The sequence below is a fragment of the Passer domesticus genome, chromosome 13, assembly GCF_036417665.1.
Source record: "Passer domesticus isolate bPasDom1 chromosome 13, bPasDom1.hap1, whole genome shotgun sequence".
Lineage (NCBI taxonomy): Eukaryota > Metazoa > Chordata > Aves > Passeriformes > Passeridae > Passer > Passer domesticus.
Window position 1 is genome coordinate 15,187,690 of NC_087486.1, and position 16,559 is coordinate 15,204,248.

The window sequence follows — 16,559 nt, forward strand, 5'->3', positions numbered from 1 at the left end:
CACCCTGCCAGGGATGTCACCCTGCTGGGCACCTCCTGGGGATGTCACCCTGCCAGGGATGTCACCCTGCCAGGGCTCCAGGGATGTCACGCTGCCCAGGCACATCCCAGGGATCTCACCCTGCTCGAGCACATCCCGGGGATGTCACCCTGCCAGGGATGGCACCCTGCTGGGGTCCCGGGATGTCACCCTGCCGGGGAGGTCACCATGCTCGGGCACATCCCGGGAATGTCACCCTGCCGGAGATGTCACCCTACCGGGATCCCGGGAATGTCACCCTGCCAGGGTCCCGGGGATGTCACCCTGCCAAGGATGGCACCCTGCTGGGTCCCGGGGATGTCACCCTGCTCAAGCACATCCTGAGGATGTCACCCTGCCAGGGATGTCACCCTGCTCGGTCACATCCTGGGGATGTCACCCTGCCAGGGTCCCAGGATGTCACCCTACCGGGGTCCTGGGATGTCACCCTGCCGGGGTCCCAGGGATGTCACCCTGCCAGGGATGTCACCCTGCAAGGGTCTTGGGGATGTCACCCTGCTGGGGATGTCACCCTGCTCAGGCACATCCTGGGGATGTCACTCTGCCAGGGCTCCAGGGATGTCATGCTGCTCAGGCACATCCCAGGGATGTCACCCTGCCAGGGATGTCACCCTGCTGGGGCCCCGGGGATGTCACTCTGCTGGGGATGTCACCCTGCCAGGGTCCCGGGGATGTCACTCTGCTGGGGATGTCATTCTGCTGGGGATGTCACTCTGCTGGGGATGTCATTCTGCTGGGGATGTCACTCTGCTGGGGTCCTGCTGCAGTGGGGTGTCTCCAGTCAGCAGCATCCAGCTCCCTCCTGCCTTTCTTCACCCCCACAACCCCACTGTATCCCCGCATCCCTTCACTCATCCCAGCCAGCCTGGGGCCTGCCTTGCTGCAGGGTGTCCTGCTGGGCTGCAGGCTCAGAGCCCTCAGCTCCTCTGCAGGGGACAGATGCCCCCTGACATGGGGGACCTGGGTCAGAGACTCCCTGGCAGAGGGAACCTAGTTTTCTGTCAGAGACCTGGCCTTGAGTCATAACCTTGCACAGCCAGGATCCTCTTGTCTCTGCTGGCTCTGCCTTGTGTCCTTGTCCATCCCAGGAAAGGAGATGCCCTTGCCCACAGCTCCCACCAGACAGGGAGGTATGTGACCAACAGCAAGGAGCACAGAGGGGTGCAGCCCAAACACCTGAGCCCTACTTACTCCCCAGCCAGGAGCAGTATCTGGGCTCTGCCTGAGCCCCAGGACTCCTGTGGGAGCTGAGGGCTGAGAAATCATCCTTCTCTTCCAAGAGGTGTCCGATGCTTTGGCCGTGTGCATGCTGCAGGTGAGGAATTGTGTTTTACTGCTCACACCCCAGCCAGTGGATTCACTGAGGGTCAGTCCTCAGCTGAGGTTTGGTCCCAACCTGATCTGCAGCCTGAGGTGACCACTCATCCCATTTAGACACTGACATGTGTCAGACAGGGCAGAAAAGCCCTGTTTGCTCTTTCTCCCTCATGTCCCAGGGACACTGGGAACTACCACTTCCCATACAAGCTCTGCTTTCTTTGTGCCAGAGTAGGTTCATCTCCCAAATGTCTGCAGATCTTCTGTTCCTCAGAGATGCAGAGGACATTCCTAAAGGTACTTCACTGTCTAGGAGGCCCCAGGCATTGCCTCTGAGCAGCTGTGGAATGCTGGTAATACCTTGGTCTTCAGCAAAAATCCTCCTTAAGCTCTGGCTTTAGGACACAGAATTGGAAGGCTTTTCCTGTGAGATATTTGCAGTGTCAGCATGGGATGTCTGCAGTTTCTTGGTGTTCAGACAAGCACGGAGTCCCTTATCTGTTCTGAGTGACCTCACAGTGGGTCCACTGGGACAGTTACCTGCCACCTACACTCCTCCTAGCTCAGACCCCACTATTGGCACTCTCTGTGTTATGGTCCTGACATCTCCTTCCTTTTTATTCTTCTGACCAGTCCTGTAAATAAAAACTCTAAACCCAAAGCAAGTAGGGCTGCTTTGCATTGTGACCAAACCCACATCGGCCCCGCTGAGTCTCTTCTCTGATTCTGTTTCCAAGTGACGAGGACGAGTTGAGGAAATCCCTCTCGGAGCTGGTAGATGACAAATTCGGAGCCAGCGCGAAGAAAGTGACGAGGATTGTTGACAGCAGCAACCCCTTCCTGGACATCCCCCAGGCGCTGAACGCCGTCACCTACAAGCACGGCGTCCTCACCCGGAAAACCCACGCAGACATGGATGGGAAGAGAAGTACGTGACCAGGGACAGGGGAGGTGCCCCACGCAGTCCCAGAGCCTTGCCCTGACTCTCCTGGTGAAGGCATTTCCTCACCACATCCCAGGCATCACAGGAAAGATCCCCATAAGTGCTAGGACAGAGAAAAGGAAGACGTTTTGAGCCATTTGTAGGTAGGAGTGTCTTCAGGAAGCCTCAGTGTTCCCTTCTGACTGCCAAGGAATCTAACCCAGACAGACCTGGTCTTCCATCCCCCAAATCCCAGTCTCTGAGCAGTGGGGGAAGGCTGGTTCCTCAGCAGCTGTCCACTCCAGCCCCAACCCTGGGGACAATCTGGCCTGCCAAACTTTGCTCCTGTCCATGTCCTGCCATGTGCTGGCTGGACAACAGAACACCCATAGCTCTGCTACCAGCACATGGCATTACAGGAAAGGTAAAGGTATTTGGGAGCTGTTAATGAGCAGAGATTAATTAAACCTTGAGCAATTCCTTTTGCTAATTGATATGATTGGCCCAGTCACTGCAGCTGATTAAAAAGTCTTGAGTAGAGATTACCACCAAAGGCCTCCCTTGCTTCCAGCACCTTTTAATAGCCCGTGCTTGGAGGATCAGCTCTCTGGTGGTGATGTGGATGGCTCTCACCTCCCACCCCTCTCCAGCTTCTGCCAAGCTCTCTGTCCCCAAGCCCATCAAGATGGTAATGCTCCCTCCTCAGGGGACCAGAAGCTGCCTTATCCAGCTGCTCAATTCCAAGCTGAAGAGCTCAAGGAATGTCTCTGCTCTCCAAGCATTAGGGTCCAAGGAACATGAACCTGGGTTTGGAGAAGCAGAGATTTCCAGGTGTCCACTGGTAGCCCTGTACCAGCTCATGTCTGGCTCTGATCTGCTTGTGTTCCTGGTGGGAAGCTGCAGAGCCCAGCCACTGTCCCTCAAACACCTGTCCCTGCTCACAGACCACTGGTGAGCATTGGCCTGGAGGTGTGGGAGCTCTGGGCATCAGTGAGTGCCTCTGGTGGGTCAGGAGAAGGGCTGGGTTTGCCTGGAAGGTGAAGCAGCGCTGGCAGACGTGTACAATCAAATGTTCTTCCTTTTTTAGCTCCCAGAGGAAGAAGAGGTTGGAAGAAATTTTATGCTGTGCTTAAGGGGACCGTCCTTTATTTACAAAAGGTAACCACGGGGGACTCTTCCTTTTGCTGTCTCCAAAGCAGTCATGCAGCCACACACCCAGGCAGAGGTGAATCCATGTTCTAGCTCATGCATGGACATAACAGAGCTCCTCCAGAGACCAGAGCTGGAGGATGCTCTCATCCTTGGTGGTGGTGTTCATGCTCAGGGCACTATTCACAGCCTCAAAGGGAACTCTTGAGGAAGAAGCATGAAAGAGGAAACAGATTTCTGCAGAAGGATCCCAGCAAGTAGGAGCTGTTGGGGAAGATGAATGGACAGATGATATGGATAGATGAAATAGGATGCTGGGGAGAAATAAACAGCAAGGTGAAGAGGTGGAGCATCTGAGCAGTCCTATCCTGCCTATAGTTTTATTTGCTGGCATGGATCTGATTATGCTCAGCTTTATTGAGTCTGGCATAGGAAGCTAGCTGATGTAATATCTCTGGGTTTCACTGAAGCTTTTGATACTGTCTCTCACAGGATCCTTCTGGACAGAATGTCCAGCACACAGCTGGATAAACACATCCTGTGGTGGGTGAGCACTTGGCTGACAGGCTGGGCACAAAGGGTGACAGTGACTGGGGTGACATCAGACTGGTGATTGCACAGGGCTCCATCCTCTGCCCTGTGCTCTTCAACATCTTCAGAAATGACTTGGACACAGGACTCAAGGGAATACTGAGTAAGTTTGCAGGCAATACTAAACTGAGAGGGGCTGTTGACTCCCTCAAAGGAAAGGCCCTGCAGAGAGACCCTGACAAATGTAAGGCCCGGGCAGTCATTGACTGTATGAAGTTTAACAAAGGGCTGGATTCTGCCCCTGGGACAGGGTAATCCTGGATGCACAGACTGGGGAGTGAGAGGCTGGAGAGCAGCTGTGGAGGGGACCTGAGATCCTGGTTGATGGCCAATTGAATGTGAATCAGCAGTGCCTGTCAGCCAGGAGGCACATCTGTGCCCTGGGGACATTAGGTCCAGCATTTGGATAAGGCTCTCAGACACAGGCTGGATTGTGCAGGGCCAGGAGTTTGAGCTGGTGGTCTTTGTAGGTCCCTTCCAGCTCAGAAGATTCTGTGATTCCATGGTTCTATGCTGAAAATTTATATTCTTCAGGACCTTGATGACCTGGGCCTTTCCATGGGCTGTCAAGTGACACTCTGTGCCTCTCTCCATCTCTGTTCATTGTGTAGCCTCCTTCAGTCAACACAAGTGTAATGCCCAGGTCCTTGGGGGACACAAAGTCACCATGGAATAGCTTCCCTGAATGCTCTAACATTCAGCTCTCTGGCACTTGGATGCTTGGAGGATTTGCTGGAAAATCTTTTCTGAGGAGACTGGATAGGGGCTCACTTCAATGTCAGTGTGAGCAGCCCAGGATGCCAAATGTCTGTTCATCATCAACATAACCCACTGAACTAGTCTGAACTACCTGAGCAGCACATGCTGTGCAGTAACCCATTGAACTCACCTTGCTGGAGCAGCACTCCCCGTGGGCAGATGCTCCTGCCTACTGCAGCATTATCTCCACAGCAATGAGAGTAAACAAACAGTGGATTATATAAGAGAGGCAGAAAGGTCCTCGGGGCAGCAGGGAGTTATGACTCAGAGCTCCTAGCACACCTCTCGTGTTTCGCCAGGTCCTGTGGCACACGTCAAACGCCAGCAGAAATCTGGCAGCAGTGGATCCTCACTCCCAGTGTGGGTTGCTCTTAGCCCAGTGGTGTTTTTACAGCTGTGCCACTCTCTCCTGCAGCTTAGGGAAGCTGCAGCACACGGGGGAGCCCAGATCTCCTCCAGCCCTCTTAAGTATGGTGTTCTTCAAGCCAGGAGCACTCTTCTCACCCCTCAGTCCTTGTCTCATTACACATCTTCACATGGAGTCCACCAGAGTGCTCATGCTGACCCATGGGTTACCCATGAGGATTTAACTTGTACAGAGTTACCATCAGCATTTCACTGTATGACACTTTTTCTGTGGGGAAAAAAAAAACATTTCAACTATCACAGAACCATTTGGATCTAAATGAATTTCCTACCAAGGACTTCTCTTGGGATGAGTCTGCTGAGAGGGTATATACTGAGAATGAAATACCTTTCAGGATGGAATTTTCCTCCCTGGCAGTAGAAGGAGCTGTGAAGCCAACACTGGCTGTCATTGCTGGGGCACAGGGACTGGGGGTTCTTTGCTGCACAAGGCTTGCAGCAGTGACTACTCATTAACAAAGTTCATTATGTTTTCCTGAGGTGTTTAGGATTTAAAAAGAGAGCAAGGATGAGGCTGACGTGGCAGTGAGGAGATCAATGCTCTTATCTCAATGACCTTCAGGATCAAGTGGTTCAGAGACTGAGGGCTTTCTTTCTGGACAAGGACTGCAGGAACAAAACACCCAAGATCTGGCTGTGTTATGAAAGTGTCTGATAAATAAGAGCCATGACTGATGTGTAATTAGCAGGAGGGACCAGAATTGCCAAGGATGCCCCAAGGAAGTAGCATTTGGAACAACAACAAAAATAAACTGAAGGAATGTTTGGGCAAAGGATTTGGGGAAAGAGGGGTTTCTTACTCGTGAGCTGCTGCCAGACTGCATTATAATCCTCTCCAGGGAATTCCTTGGGCTTGCCTATAGACAGCGTCTGTCAGGCTTGCAGGGACAGGACAGAAGCATGAGAACACGAAGACAAAGTCCTTGCCCTGTCACTTGCAAACATTCCCAGCACCACAACAGAGAGTGGATAAACATCCACCTGCCCTGTGGATCCTTGGTGTCATTTCTTGCCTGCCGGGTGGTTTGCAGAACAAAGGAATTGCACAATACAGGAAGGAAGTGGTGTGCCAGCCTCCCAAGCTCTCAGCAGAAGACAACTGCAGAAAAACATAAAGTAGAACCTTGGATGAGCATAAATCACTGGGGAAAGGTTTTCTGGTGGGAAGACAGAGAAAGTAACTGCTTTCAGAAGCACCTGATGCCATGGAGCACAGGTTCAGCTTGTTCAGCACAGGTTCTTTTCTGCTCAGACCAAATTAAGGATCTAGGCTTTAATAGTAAATTCATGTAAGTTGAACAGGGAACTCCATTTGGTTTTGAGGGGCAAGGTGAGTAACCAAGAGGTAGAGGGAAGGTGGAAGGAAGGAGGGGCTGAGTAGGTGGGTGTATAAAAAGGAGGAATGGCCAGATACAGAGAGAGGTGGACATAGCACAGGCAGAAGGGTGGGTGGATAGGCAGAAGTCAGTCTGACAGAAGCAATTCAGGCAGCAGCCATAAGCCTGATGAAGAGATGTCACATGTCATTGACTTGCTGGTGTTAATTGCTGGATCAGCATGTTCCAGCACAGTCTGCTGAAGCAATTGCTTGATCCCCTAAAGGGATGCAGCAGAGTCTGGAGGAAGAAATGCAGGCTTGGGAGCAGGGCACACCTCTGCTGTGCACTAATCTGCTCTGGGCACTGACTCATTCCATGGCCTTTGGCAACTTACTTCACCTCTGTGAAATGGGGATAATAACCCTTAATCACCACACATAGAGGGGGGTTATGAAAATGATGGAGAGCTATAAAGCATGAAGTGCTTTTATACAGAAGTGCTTGAAAGGGTGCAGGTCTTCCCACAGGTCCTGTCCCCAACCAGGAGGGGGTTCAGCACAGCCCTGAGCCACAGGTGCTGTCCCATGCAGGCAGACACTTGCCAGGTGCTCTGGGGAAGGCCAAGACCTTGCCTAGACTGAAAAGGACACGGGGGTTCATTTTCCTAATTAAATGGTTTTTTCAGATGGTAGATGTGAGGTGAAGAAAGGAAAGAAGAGGAAAAGCCACTCACTAGCCAGAGCATGAGGAATATTTGTTGGTCCATGTCCATAGTCCCAGCACTGCTCAGGGCTGGTTCTGAGGCCAGAGGAGAGGGCAGCAGAACTGATGCACTGGGCTCTCCCACCCCGTCCAGGTGCCCTACAAAGGCAGGCACAAGAGAAGCACCTGCTTTGCCTTTTCTTGGCCAAACAAGCTTTGAGATTAGTTGTGGATCTGCTCACAGGGGTAGGCAGCAGGGGACAGTGACCCAAAGTTGTGCCATTGTGACCACCTGGCATTGGGATGAGCCTCCTGGAAGAGCCATCCCAAGCAGGGAGCCTCCAGCACCGCTCACTCCTGTGAACAGCAAGGCTGAAGGAAGAGAGAACCTGCTTCCGTCAGCCTCACCTTGATTTACTGGGCCCAGCATTAGAAAAAGAAGATTGGATTTTTCCTTGCAGCAGCATTGATGCCTGAGAGCCTGAAATCCAAGGAGGCAATACTTGATGATTCCATTCAAGATGAGGATCTGCATTAGTCAAAGCACTCAGCAGCTGTGGCAGTTTCCTCTTGTCACACACCATTAAACTGGGCTATTTTGTGCTGTATTTTCAGAAAGCTTATTTTGAAATAAGAGATCATGGACAGCACAGTCAGATTTATTCAAATCCAGAGAGCTTCAGCCTCAGAAAAATATCCCCAGTTGAAGTCTCTCTATAATATGTAAAGCCTGAGCAGCAATATCTGAGCAGATATTTCTCTTGCAGTGGGGTAACACATTAGGTCTTCACAAGGCAGAGCATTTGTCTTTCTTTGCAAAAAAGGCTGATGGCCCATCCCTCTGGCTACTGAAATCACCACGATGGCAAGGTCATCTGTACTGCCCGCCTGAGTGTGTCCCCAAACACAGGATGCCTGCAGCACCCAGCCCTCCTCTGCTGGAAATCCAGGGCTTTTCTTTGGGATTCTCCATCCCCAGGATGCTGTGCCATACATTTGTGGGTGGGCCCGTGGCATTTTTGTGTACCAGGCCAAGTTTCATATGATGATGAGCACAGTATGGCAACCACTCCCCTGGACAGGATGATTGCTTTGAAAAATGAGGGAAGAAAGGCTTCAGAAGCATCAGGAGCAAGAGCTGGGTGAGCCACATCCATGGGCAGGGGAGTGCTGGTCCTCAGTGCTCTCAAGAGCAGCAGAAAGGAAACCTTTCTGCCCCTACAGCAGAGGGCAGCCCCACTGCCCAGTGTTACCATCCCAGAGGCTGCAGCACAGCTTTTCCCTGAACAGCTGCATTTGTACCACTGGGACGTGGGAAATAGAAAACAAACTTCTTTTTGCAAATCTGCAGAACCGTTCTGGCTTGGAAGCTAAGGAAGGCTTGGGACATACAGACCATCATCACCACACAGACCTGCTGTGCTGACAGCCCAGGGCAGTTAAGGAAAGCAGAATATAGAGCACATTAATCCTGTAGCACTGTAATCATCAGGGCAAGGCAGGGCCTTCCAGGGACACCCTGTCCTGGCATGGCCTCTAATGTGGCTGGGGTGGTGGTTTGCTTTAGCCAGGGCCAGGTTCTTTCACCTGGCTCTTTTTTCACCTATCCAGGCATCCATCTGTCCATCCCTGCCATCCCACCATCCGACTGGTTGGGCTGGCAAGGATGCAGAGTGGGAGGCAGGATACTGCATTAAGTGGCTGGGAAAGTAAAAGGGTAAACATAGGATTGACTGAACTTTTTTTCCTAAAAAGTGCTGTGCCAAGATCATCATTTCAGAGTTCCATGTTTGGTGTTTTCTACCTTTTTATAAAATAGAGACACATATAGTTACTCTACATTCCCTACTTGTGTGAAGAGGATAAAGTAAAGCAGGATACAGGGAATGCTGCTGCAATTTGCAAGTGCCAGTCTAATGAATTACAGGGGAGATCATGCCAAAGGAGCACGTGTACTAAATGGAGACCAAAGTTGGTTCAGGGGGCCACACTCAGACTGGCAACAGCCCACAGGCCCCCTCACCTGTAGAGAGATGCACTGGCTGCAGGGATGCTCCAGGGCTACCTTCCTCCACACTCAGCTATAGTGATAGGACAAGGAGCAAAGGGTTTTGAACTGAAAGAGGGGAAATTTAGGTAGATATAAGGAAAACATTCTTCCCTATTGAGGCCCTGGCACAGGCTGCCCAGAGAAGCTGTGGCTGCCCCATCCCTGGCAGTGTCCAAGGCCAGGCTGGATGGGGATTGGAGCAGCCTGGGATAGGGGAAGGTGTCCCTGCCCATAGCAGGAGGTTGGAATGGGATGAACTTTGAGGCCCTCTGCAGCCCAAACCGTTCTATGAGTCTTTGAAGATGCAGCACCAGGGCAGGTGCTCGTTGATATCTTCTGCTGATTGGGAGTTGCATCCTGGTTTGAGCTCTGCACTGTGGGGGAAGCTCTGCAGAAACCTGGCCCTGCTTTGTGCCTCCCCACAAAGCCTCAGGCATGTGCTGTGTTAGAAATAACTATTGATAATTATGTTTAAAACTTTCATCTCCTTCTTTACATCTTCCCAGTGAACGTAATGATGGAAGCAGTTGCCAGATGTTAATTATTATCATTATCAGCTCCTAGCATTTACTGTACAAAGCAGTGCTTTTCCTGGTCTCGGCACTCTGTGATTATAGCACAGGGAGAAAGGCAGGTTCATTAAAGCATCCCACAAATGTTAGTGTTGTCATTATCCAATTAACGTTCCTCTTCACAGGATGAATATAAACCTGACAAAGACCTCTCTGAAGTGGATCTGAAAAACGCCATCCGCGTGCACCACGCCTTAGCCACAAAAGCCTCTGACTACAGCAAGAAGTCCAACGTGCTCAAGCTGAAGACAGCTGACTGGAGAGTCTTCCTCTTCCAGGCCCCGTGAGTGCCAGCCCTCCCTGCAGTGCCTGCGTGGGCAGCCTGACCTGCAGCCACTGCCAGACTGCCCGACCTGGCCAGAGCAGCACACGCTTTAGGGGCACACCTGGGGGAGGAAGGGGCTGAGGGTCATTTCTGCAGGGCTGGGCAAAGGATTTGCCCATAGGTCACAGTTTCTTGGTAGCTTTGTGCCAGTCCTTGAGGTCCTTCCCAGCTGTTACCACGACAGGCTGAGCAGGAAGGGCTGGTGTCACTCTAGGACACGAAATAGAAAGACGCGGACACTGGATTCTCCAAGGTGAAAAAGAGGGAAGTTTAATTCTGACTCCAACATTTATAGATTTCCAAAAGTGACAGTGGATTGGAGGATGACAGTGCCACCTCTCCAATGGCACTGGACAAATCAACAGTCTATCAACTTTCTTCTCCAGAAAAGAATGCAAAACAATAAGTATTTACAGAAAAGCATGTGAGAAAGTTCTTTACAAGAATGTAAACATCAGAAGGCTTAGAAGAACTCAAAAGAACAGGGTGACAGGCTGGGATGTGCAGGGCTGAGTGAAAGGGCTCCTCTTGCTAACTTCTGTTGGCATATTCTGGAAGAGAGGACATCTGTGTGGTGCAGGTGATGATTCCCCTTGTCAGCTTTTGATGGGGAAATTGTCTAAACCTCCTTAAAGCAGTTTCCCCAGCCAGGGTAGGTGTTTTACCTGAGTCCATTGCTGAGGAATGTTATGGTGTTGGTAAGTGTCAAGTGTGATGAAGTCATCTTCTGTCTCATGTTTTTCATGTCTTCTGCTGAGAGAGGTGACATTGTCTGTGGGGCTGGGGTACTAATTGCAAGCTAAAGCTTGACATCTGAATTAGTGCAGCTAACACCCACTTGAAGGCTTGGGGGAGCAGTGACTGGACAGATTTGATGAAGGAAACACTGGAGACTCTGGGCAGTGTCTCGCAAATGACATAAAGGACATCCTGCTCTGTGGAACTTCTGCTGTGTGGCTCTCTCTCTCTCCTAAGAGCAGGACATCCTTGGCTCTGGCCTCTCCACAGCTCCTCAGGAATACAACCAGAGCTGATGAGGAGGCCAGGACTGCCCAGGCTTCGAGAGGCAGGCAGCAGCCCTGAAATCATCAGGGCGCTGTAGAGGAGCCAGTTAGAGAGTGCTTCCCTCTGTTCATAACCTGGCACTGAGGTGGCATCAAAGCAAGGCCACCGATGGCCTTCCTGAGCGTGGGTGGCTCCAGGGCTGTTGTCAGCTGTTGTCTGGTCCTGGTTCAAGAGCATTTACAGACTCCCTTCTCTTCTCCCCTCCTCCATAACAGAAGTAAGGAAGAAATGCTCTCCTGGATCCTGCGGATCAACCTTGTTGCTGCCATTTTCTCTGCTCCAGCCTTCCCAGCTGCAATCTGCTCCATGAAGAAGTTCTGCCGCCCGCTCCTGCCTTCATCCATGACCAAGCTGTGCCAGGTAGTGTGTGAGAGAAGGAGTGGTGGAGGGGTGCCCAGTGCTCAGCAAGCCCTTCAGCTCAGGGTGAGCCCATCTGCAGCTCCCCCCGTTCCTGCCTGATGGACACACTGCTCAGTGCAGGAACAGGGGAGTGGAGTGGGCAGCTTGGACAGATGTGGAAAGTCCTGGCAGGTGGCCAGTGCTCCTTTTGCAATGGCTATAAGCAGCCCTCTGCACACACCTGCCTGTTGGTTCTGGCTTGTTTATTGCTCTTTGCCCGTCACATCCCAGCACCTTCCTGTTGCTGGAGTGGAAACAGCAGAATAGCCTGAGTTGATACTGCAGAGCCCAACAGGTTTGGTTTATATCATGGCATCCTCTTGTTTGTGGAGCTCAAAACTCATAGACAAAAGGGATGTCCGAGTTCCAGTCAGTAGGGAAAGCTTTGGAAACAGGGGAGCACAGTGCACCAGGCTCAGCTAACCAAGAGTAGCTGCCATCCAAAGAATAGCTTTTGTTTCCCTTTCCAGGGAAAGCCCAACATGCCTCAGCACTTCCAAAAACTAGGGACACACTGCCACTGCCCCCCAGCAAAGGGGAGGACAGCCTGAAATGTCAGTGCAGAGACACAGCTGCTGTCTGCTGAGACAAATGTGGCCAGATAGTCACCTTTGTCAGAGCCCAGGTGGGGAGGGTGCTTCTGTCTCTGGAAAGAGCAGGATGAGCAGCTCGTGGGACAGAGCTGCTTCTGCCTGGCTCTTACAGGATGCATGTTACAGGAGCATTCTGTGCTTATGATGCCAAAGATGCCTCGGTGCCAAGAAATGCACTCTTGGCACTTGAGATACCTGAGTTTTGCTCTTACTCCAATACCTGTGTTTGAGCTGCTCCTTATCAGATGAATTTGCAAGTGCACAAGACACCTTTGGCTCAGCACAGTGGCTGAGCTCACGCCCTTGCAGAGAGAGTTCCCCCAGCCACAGGCAGGAGGAGCACTGGGTGCTGCACTGCCACGTTTTAATACCTGACACGCTTCTCTCGGCAGGAGGAACAGCTGAGGTCTCATGAAAATAAAATGAAGCAGATTGCAGACGAATTAGCAGAGCATAAATTACATCCTGTAGAGAAGAGCCTCAAGTCAAAAGAGGCTGAGGAATACAGACTCAAAGAACATTACCTAATATTTGAGGTAAAGGAACTTTCATCTTTTCTGTGATAAATGGTACCTTGGCTGATTGAGCAGAGCAGAACTCCAGAGTGGGTGCTGTGAGTCTGGGAGAGCATGAAAGGAGAGAGAAGGACACAGGCTCCCAACTGGATGGGGGTCTTGGGCCAGCAACAAGCTTCACTGTTTTGCACTGAGGCTGAAATAAGAAATGAGCCATTTCTTTCCCTCTGTGATTTCTAACCAGAGGAGGGGAAAACTGACAAGAGAAAGATAGTCTTCTTTTACTGTGCAAAATTTTGACACTTCCTCAGGTCCCAAGTATGAGAATGGTTCACTTCTCAGTGTGACTCAGTCTTTTTCAGCAACATCAATAAAAAGCAAAGGGAATTCCTGGGAGAATTAATCCTGTTTTGCTGCAACCATTTTTGTAAATAAAGCCAAACCCAGTGTTACAGCTGATTACAGACCCTTTGAGGATGCATGTACATAAGTTTTAACTCCCTGTAAAGTCTAAAAAGCATTTAATTGTGAGAGAAATGGGGTATTTTGTTCCTGTAAGAGTTGAGCAGAAGGTGTGGTTCCTGCCACATAGGTGTCAGTGGGAAGGGACTGCTGGAGGCCTTTAGTCTTGCTTCCAGCAGGAATTTGGATTAGTCCTAGTCTTAGCCCAGAGTGAGTGTGCTGTTTAGTGGCCAAGCCCCAAAAATCACTAAGGATAGAAATATCCCACCTTCCTCATGCCAGGGCTGCACCATCCTTTTGTGTAACACCCAGCCTCATTCTCCAAAGCCACAGCTCCCAGCTGCTGGTTCCCTTGTCTTTGTACTAACTTTCCAAATAGTTGCTGCTGCCTCCCTTTTTCCTGCATCTGGTTTTGGATGCCTGCAGAGAAGTCTCTATCTGAGATTTTCTCTGGACTGTCTTTTCAGTCTTGAAGGAAAAGCTGGCACTTCCAGGGCACAATTCATCTCATCTGTCTTATGAGATGTGCTCCAGAAATGCTTGTTTCTTTGTGCTGACAAAGAAGCCAGCACAGGCTGCCTCTGAGATGTTAAGAGAAAGGATGGGTATTACACAAGCCCTCAAAAAGATCCCATCCAGCATTGGAACAGAGGATCCAGGCAGAGAGGATGCCTCCCTTTATGCTGTGCTCTGTGAGGGGCATAGGAGGCACAACTCAGCAGAGTAACTGAACCACTGGATGGAAACAATGACAAGCAGCAGTATTTTAACCAGTCAAGGTGAGCTCCTAAATCAGGAAGCAGCAGGTCTGTTCATCTCATCCCTCCCCCAGTATGCTCCTTATACAATCACAGTGGCAGCCAAGACCTGCAAAAGCCACTGGAGAGTTTTACACAGACCCACACCCACCTTTCTCCTCAGACCTTCAAAGAATCAGTCTTTGCACAGACCAGGCATTGTGCTGGGGTTAGATCTGTGGGGTGTGATTAGTGGGATGCTGCTGGTATGTGATGGGTTTTCCTGCAGTAGCTGATGGAATTGTTTCTGCGTGCCACACACGCCATGGCCTGTCCCTGTTCCCAGGCTCTCTGTTCCCTCTTTCCCTGCAGAAGAGCCGCTATGAGACGTACATCAACCTGCTGTGCATGAAGATAAAAGTGGGGACAGATGACCTGGAGAGGATCGAGACCAGTTTCCTCAAGGTGGAAGCCGACGACATCGCTTTGCGGAAGACGCATTCCAGCCCTTCCCTGAGCCAAGGGCACATGTCTGTCAGCTGTAAGGCAGAAAAGGACATTTTGGAGCAGAACACTTAACAAGGAACCTGTGCACGGGGGGATGAACCGGCGATGCTCTGCGCTCCTGGACTTAGATTGATGAGCACAATTTTACTTAGGAAATTATATGAGCAAAACTGTAGACATGTATGACATGGGGATTGCTCTAGTGAAAGAAATCAAAGAAGCTTTAGTTGACACTCTCTGACAATGCTCTGGCATTTCAGCATCATCTCTTCTTCATTCCCAACTGCACCAGTGGCTTTTCTTTCCCTCCTGCTGCAGCCTGCACAACAAAGGGATATGCTGGTTCTTCAAGGGCTGGGTCGCTCTGTCCTCCACCAGCCCGGTCTCTCTCCTTCCCTCCCTGGAGTCCCCAGCAGTTCATGGTCACAGTCCCTGGCATGCAGGAAACTGAGCCGAGACGACGTCTGTGGCACCACCAGCGCTCCCAGAGAAGGGCACAGGGTGGCAGGGGCAGGTCCCTGCCCCACGAGGAGCACGGCGTGACAGGACGGGTGTCGTGAGCTGGTCACCGAGCGGGAGAGGCGCCTTCAGCACGGCGACGTGGGAATGCCACCTGCCCATGGCAGGAGGAGCCTGAAGGGTCCTCTGTCACCTTACCCTTTTTATATATATATATATACATATGAATATATATAAATAAATAAATATATATAAGGAAACTTTAACCTGGGTTTTTAACCTCAGTGTGCAAGTGAAGGCAAGCTGCCTGGGGAAGATGCTAGGGATGTGGAGGGTCTGACCAGCCCACCAGGATGTTCTAAAAAAATGGAATAGCTGTGTATCTTTTTTGTTTCTTTTTCTCCTTTTTTTACTCGAATGGAAATCCCACCTGGCTTTGCTGTGAAACATCGCTCTCCCACTCCTGCTTATTCAGACAAACTGCCCAAGTGGCTGCTAGTTTGGCATCCAGGGATCCACCACTCTGGGTTCGAGGCACAACTGGAGCCATGTGCAAGCTCCAGTGGAACCTTTGTGTGCAGGAGTGATCCCACTGCCCGTCCCTGCTGTATTCCTCCATCCTGCGATGCACATGCTGTACTCTTTTAAGTGGGAATTGTGTTTCTGTTCCTTTCTGCTGTCTGTGGTCCAATGATTTACTGTTGTGCTGAAGTGATTCCTCTGCATTTCAATGCCACGACTGTCCTCCCACACTTTATTTATTTCACTGTTTCGTTTGATCTTTATCTCAGATTGCTTTTCTTTCCCCTAGGTGCGTTCACAGTAATCAAGTTCCAGTTTTGAAGGATCTTGTAGCTGCTAATTACAGTCATTTATTGTTTATATTTTGCAGCATTTTTTAAACAAACAAAATAAGATTTATTTGGACCTTCAATGTTTGAGAGCCTATGGACTACTGTTTTCCATGATGGTTCATGACACTAAAAACCTCTTCTCAACTTTATCGCCTCTTCTTTAATCTCTGTTTCTTTGTACAGTTTGATAGTTTATTTGAAATGATGCACTAAGAATCATGTAAAAAAAAGAATAACAATAAAACTGAATCTGTTGGTAAAGAGAATTGGTCTGAAGCATCGTTCCACCATGTGCTGGATTGATCCCAGATTTCACAGCACCAGAAGCCCAGGCTGATTCAGATATGCACCAGCACCTGATGCAGAAAAGCCAGGATCCCATGGACAGACAGCACCAGAAAGCATCAATTCCTTTCCACAAGTGGGTACCAGCCCACCCATCCTTTTGGATGGCTCTGGAGCAGGTGTGGAGAGATGGGCTGCTTTGGGAACACATTCAAGTAACTCTTCCCTCCACTTGGTTCATCCCAGATGTGTCTGTGCACATACAGCCTAGAGATTTATGGGAGCAGAAAGGTGCCAAGCCCTGCATTGTGACTGGAGATATTCTCACGACGGTTTCCAGAGGAGTCTGTGGCTGTTCCTCCAAGGCATCCCTGCTTTTGTGCCAGGTGTTTTACAGACATTCCTGCACCAAAGACCTCCAAGATGTTCCTACTCACATGAAGTGTCTGGTGCTGAGACTCTCACAGTGGAAGTCCAGGGGAAAGCTGGGCCCAACTCCTCATCTCCAAAAT

At 50.5% G+C, this 16,559-nt stretch overlaps 1 protein-coding gene across 2 annotated transcripts in view; it reads left to right on the forward strand.

Annotated features, from left to right (window-relative positions):
- Nucleotides 1-16,023, forward strand: part of PSD2 (pleckstrin and Sec7 domain containing 2) — a 74,466-nt gene extending 58,443 nt beyond the window's left edge. For both annotated transcript variants that reach the window (XM_064388288.1, XM_064388289.1), the window contains exons 11-16: nucleotides 2,094-2,284; nucleotides 3,366-3,436; nucleotides 9,972-10,129; nucleotides 11,452-11,596; nucleotides 12,621-12,764; nucleotides 14,315-16,023. In XM_064388288.1, the coding sequence (XP_064244358.1) occupies nucleotides 2,094-2,284; nucleotides 3,366-3,436; nucleotides 9,972-10,129; nucleotides 11,452-11,596; nucleotides 12,621-12,764; nucleotides 14,315-14,521 (916 nt within the window). In that variant the 3' untranslated portion in view covers nucleotides 14,522-16,023. The remainder of the gene's footprint in view (nucleotides 1-2,093; nucleotides 2,285-3,365; nucleotides 3,437-9,971; nucleotides 10,130-11,451; nucleotides 11,597-12,620; nucleotides 12,765-14,314) is intronic.
- The last annotated feature ends 536 nt before the right edge of the window (nucleotides 16,024-16,559 follow it).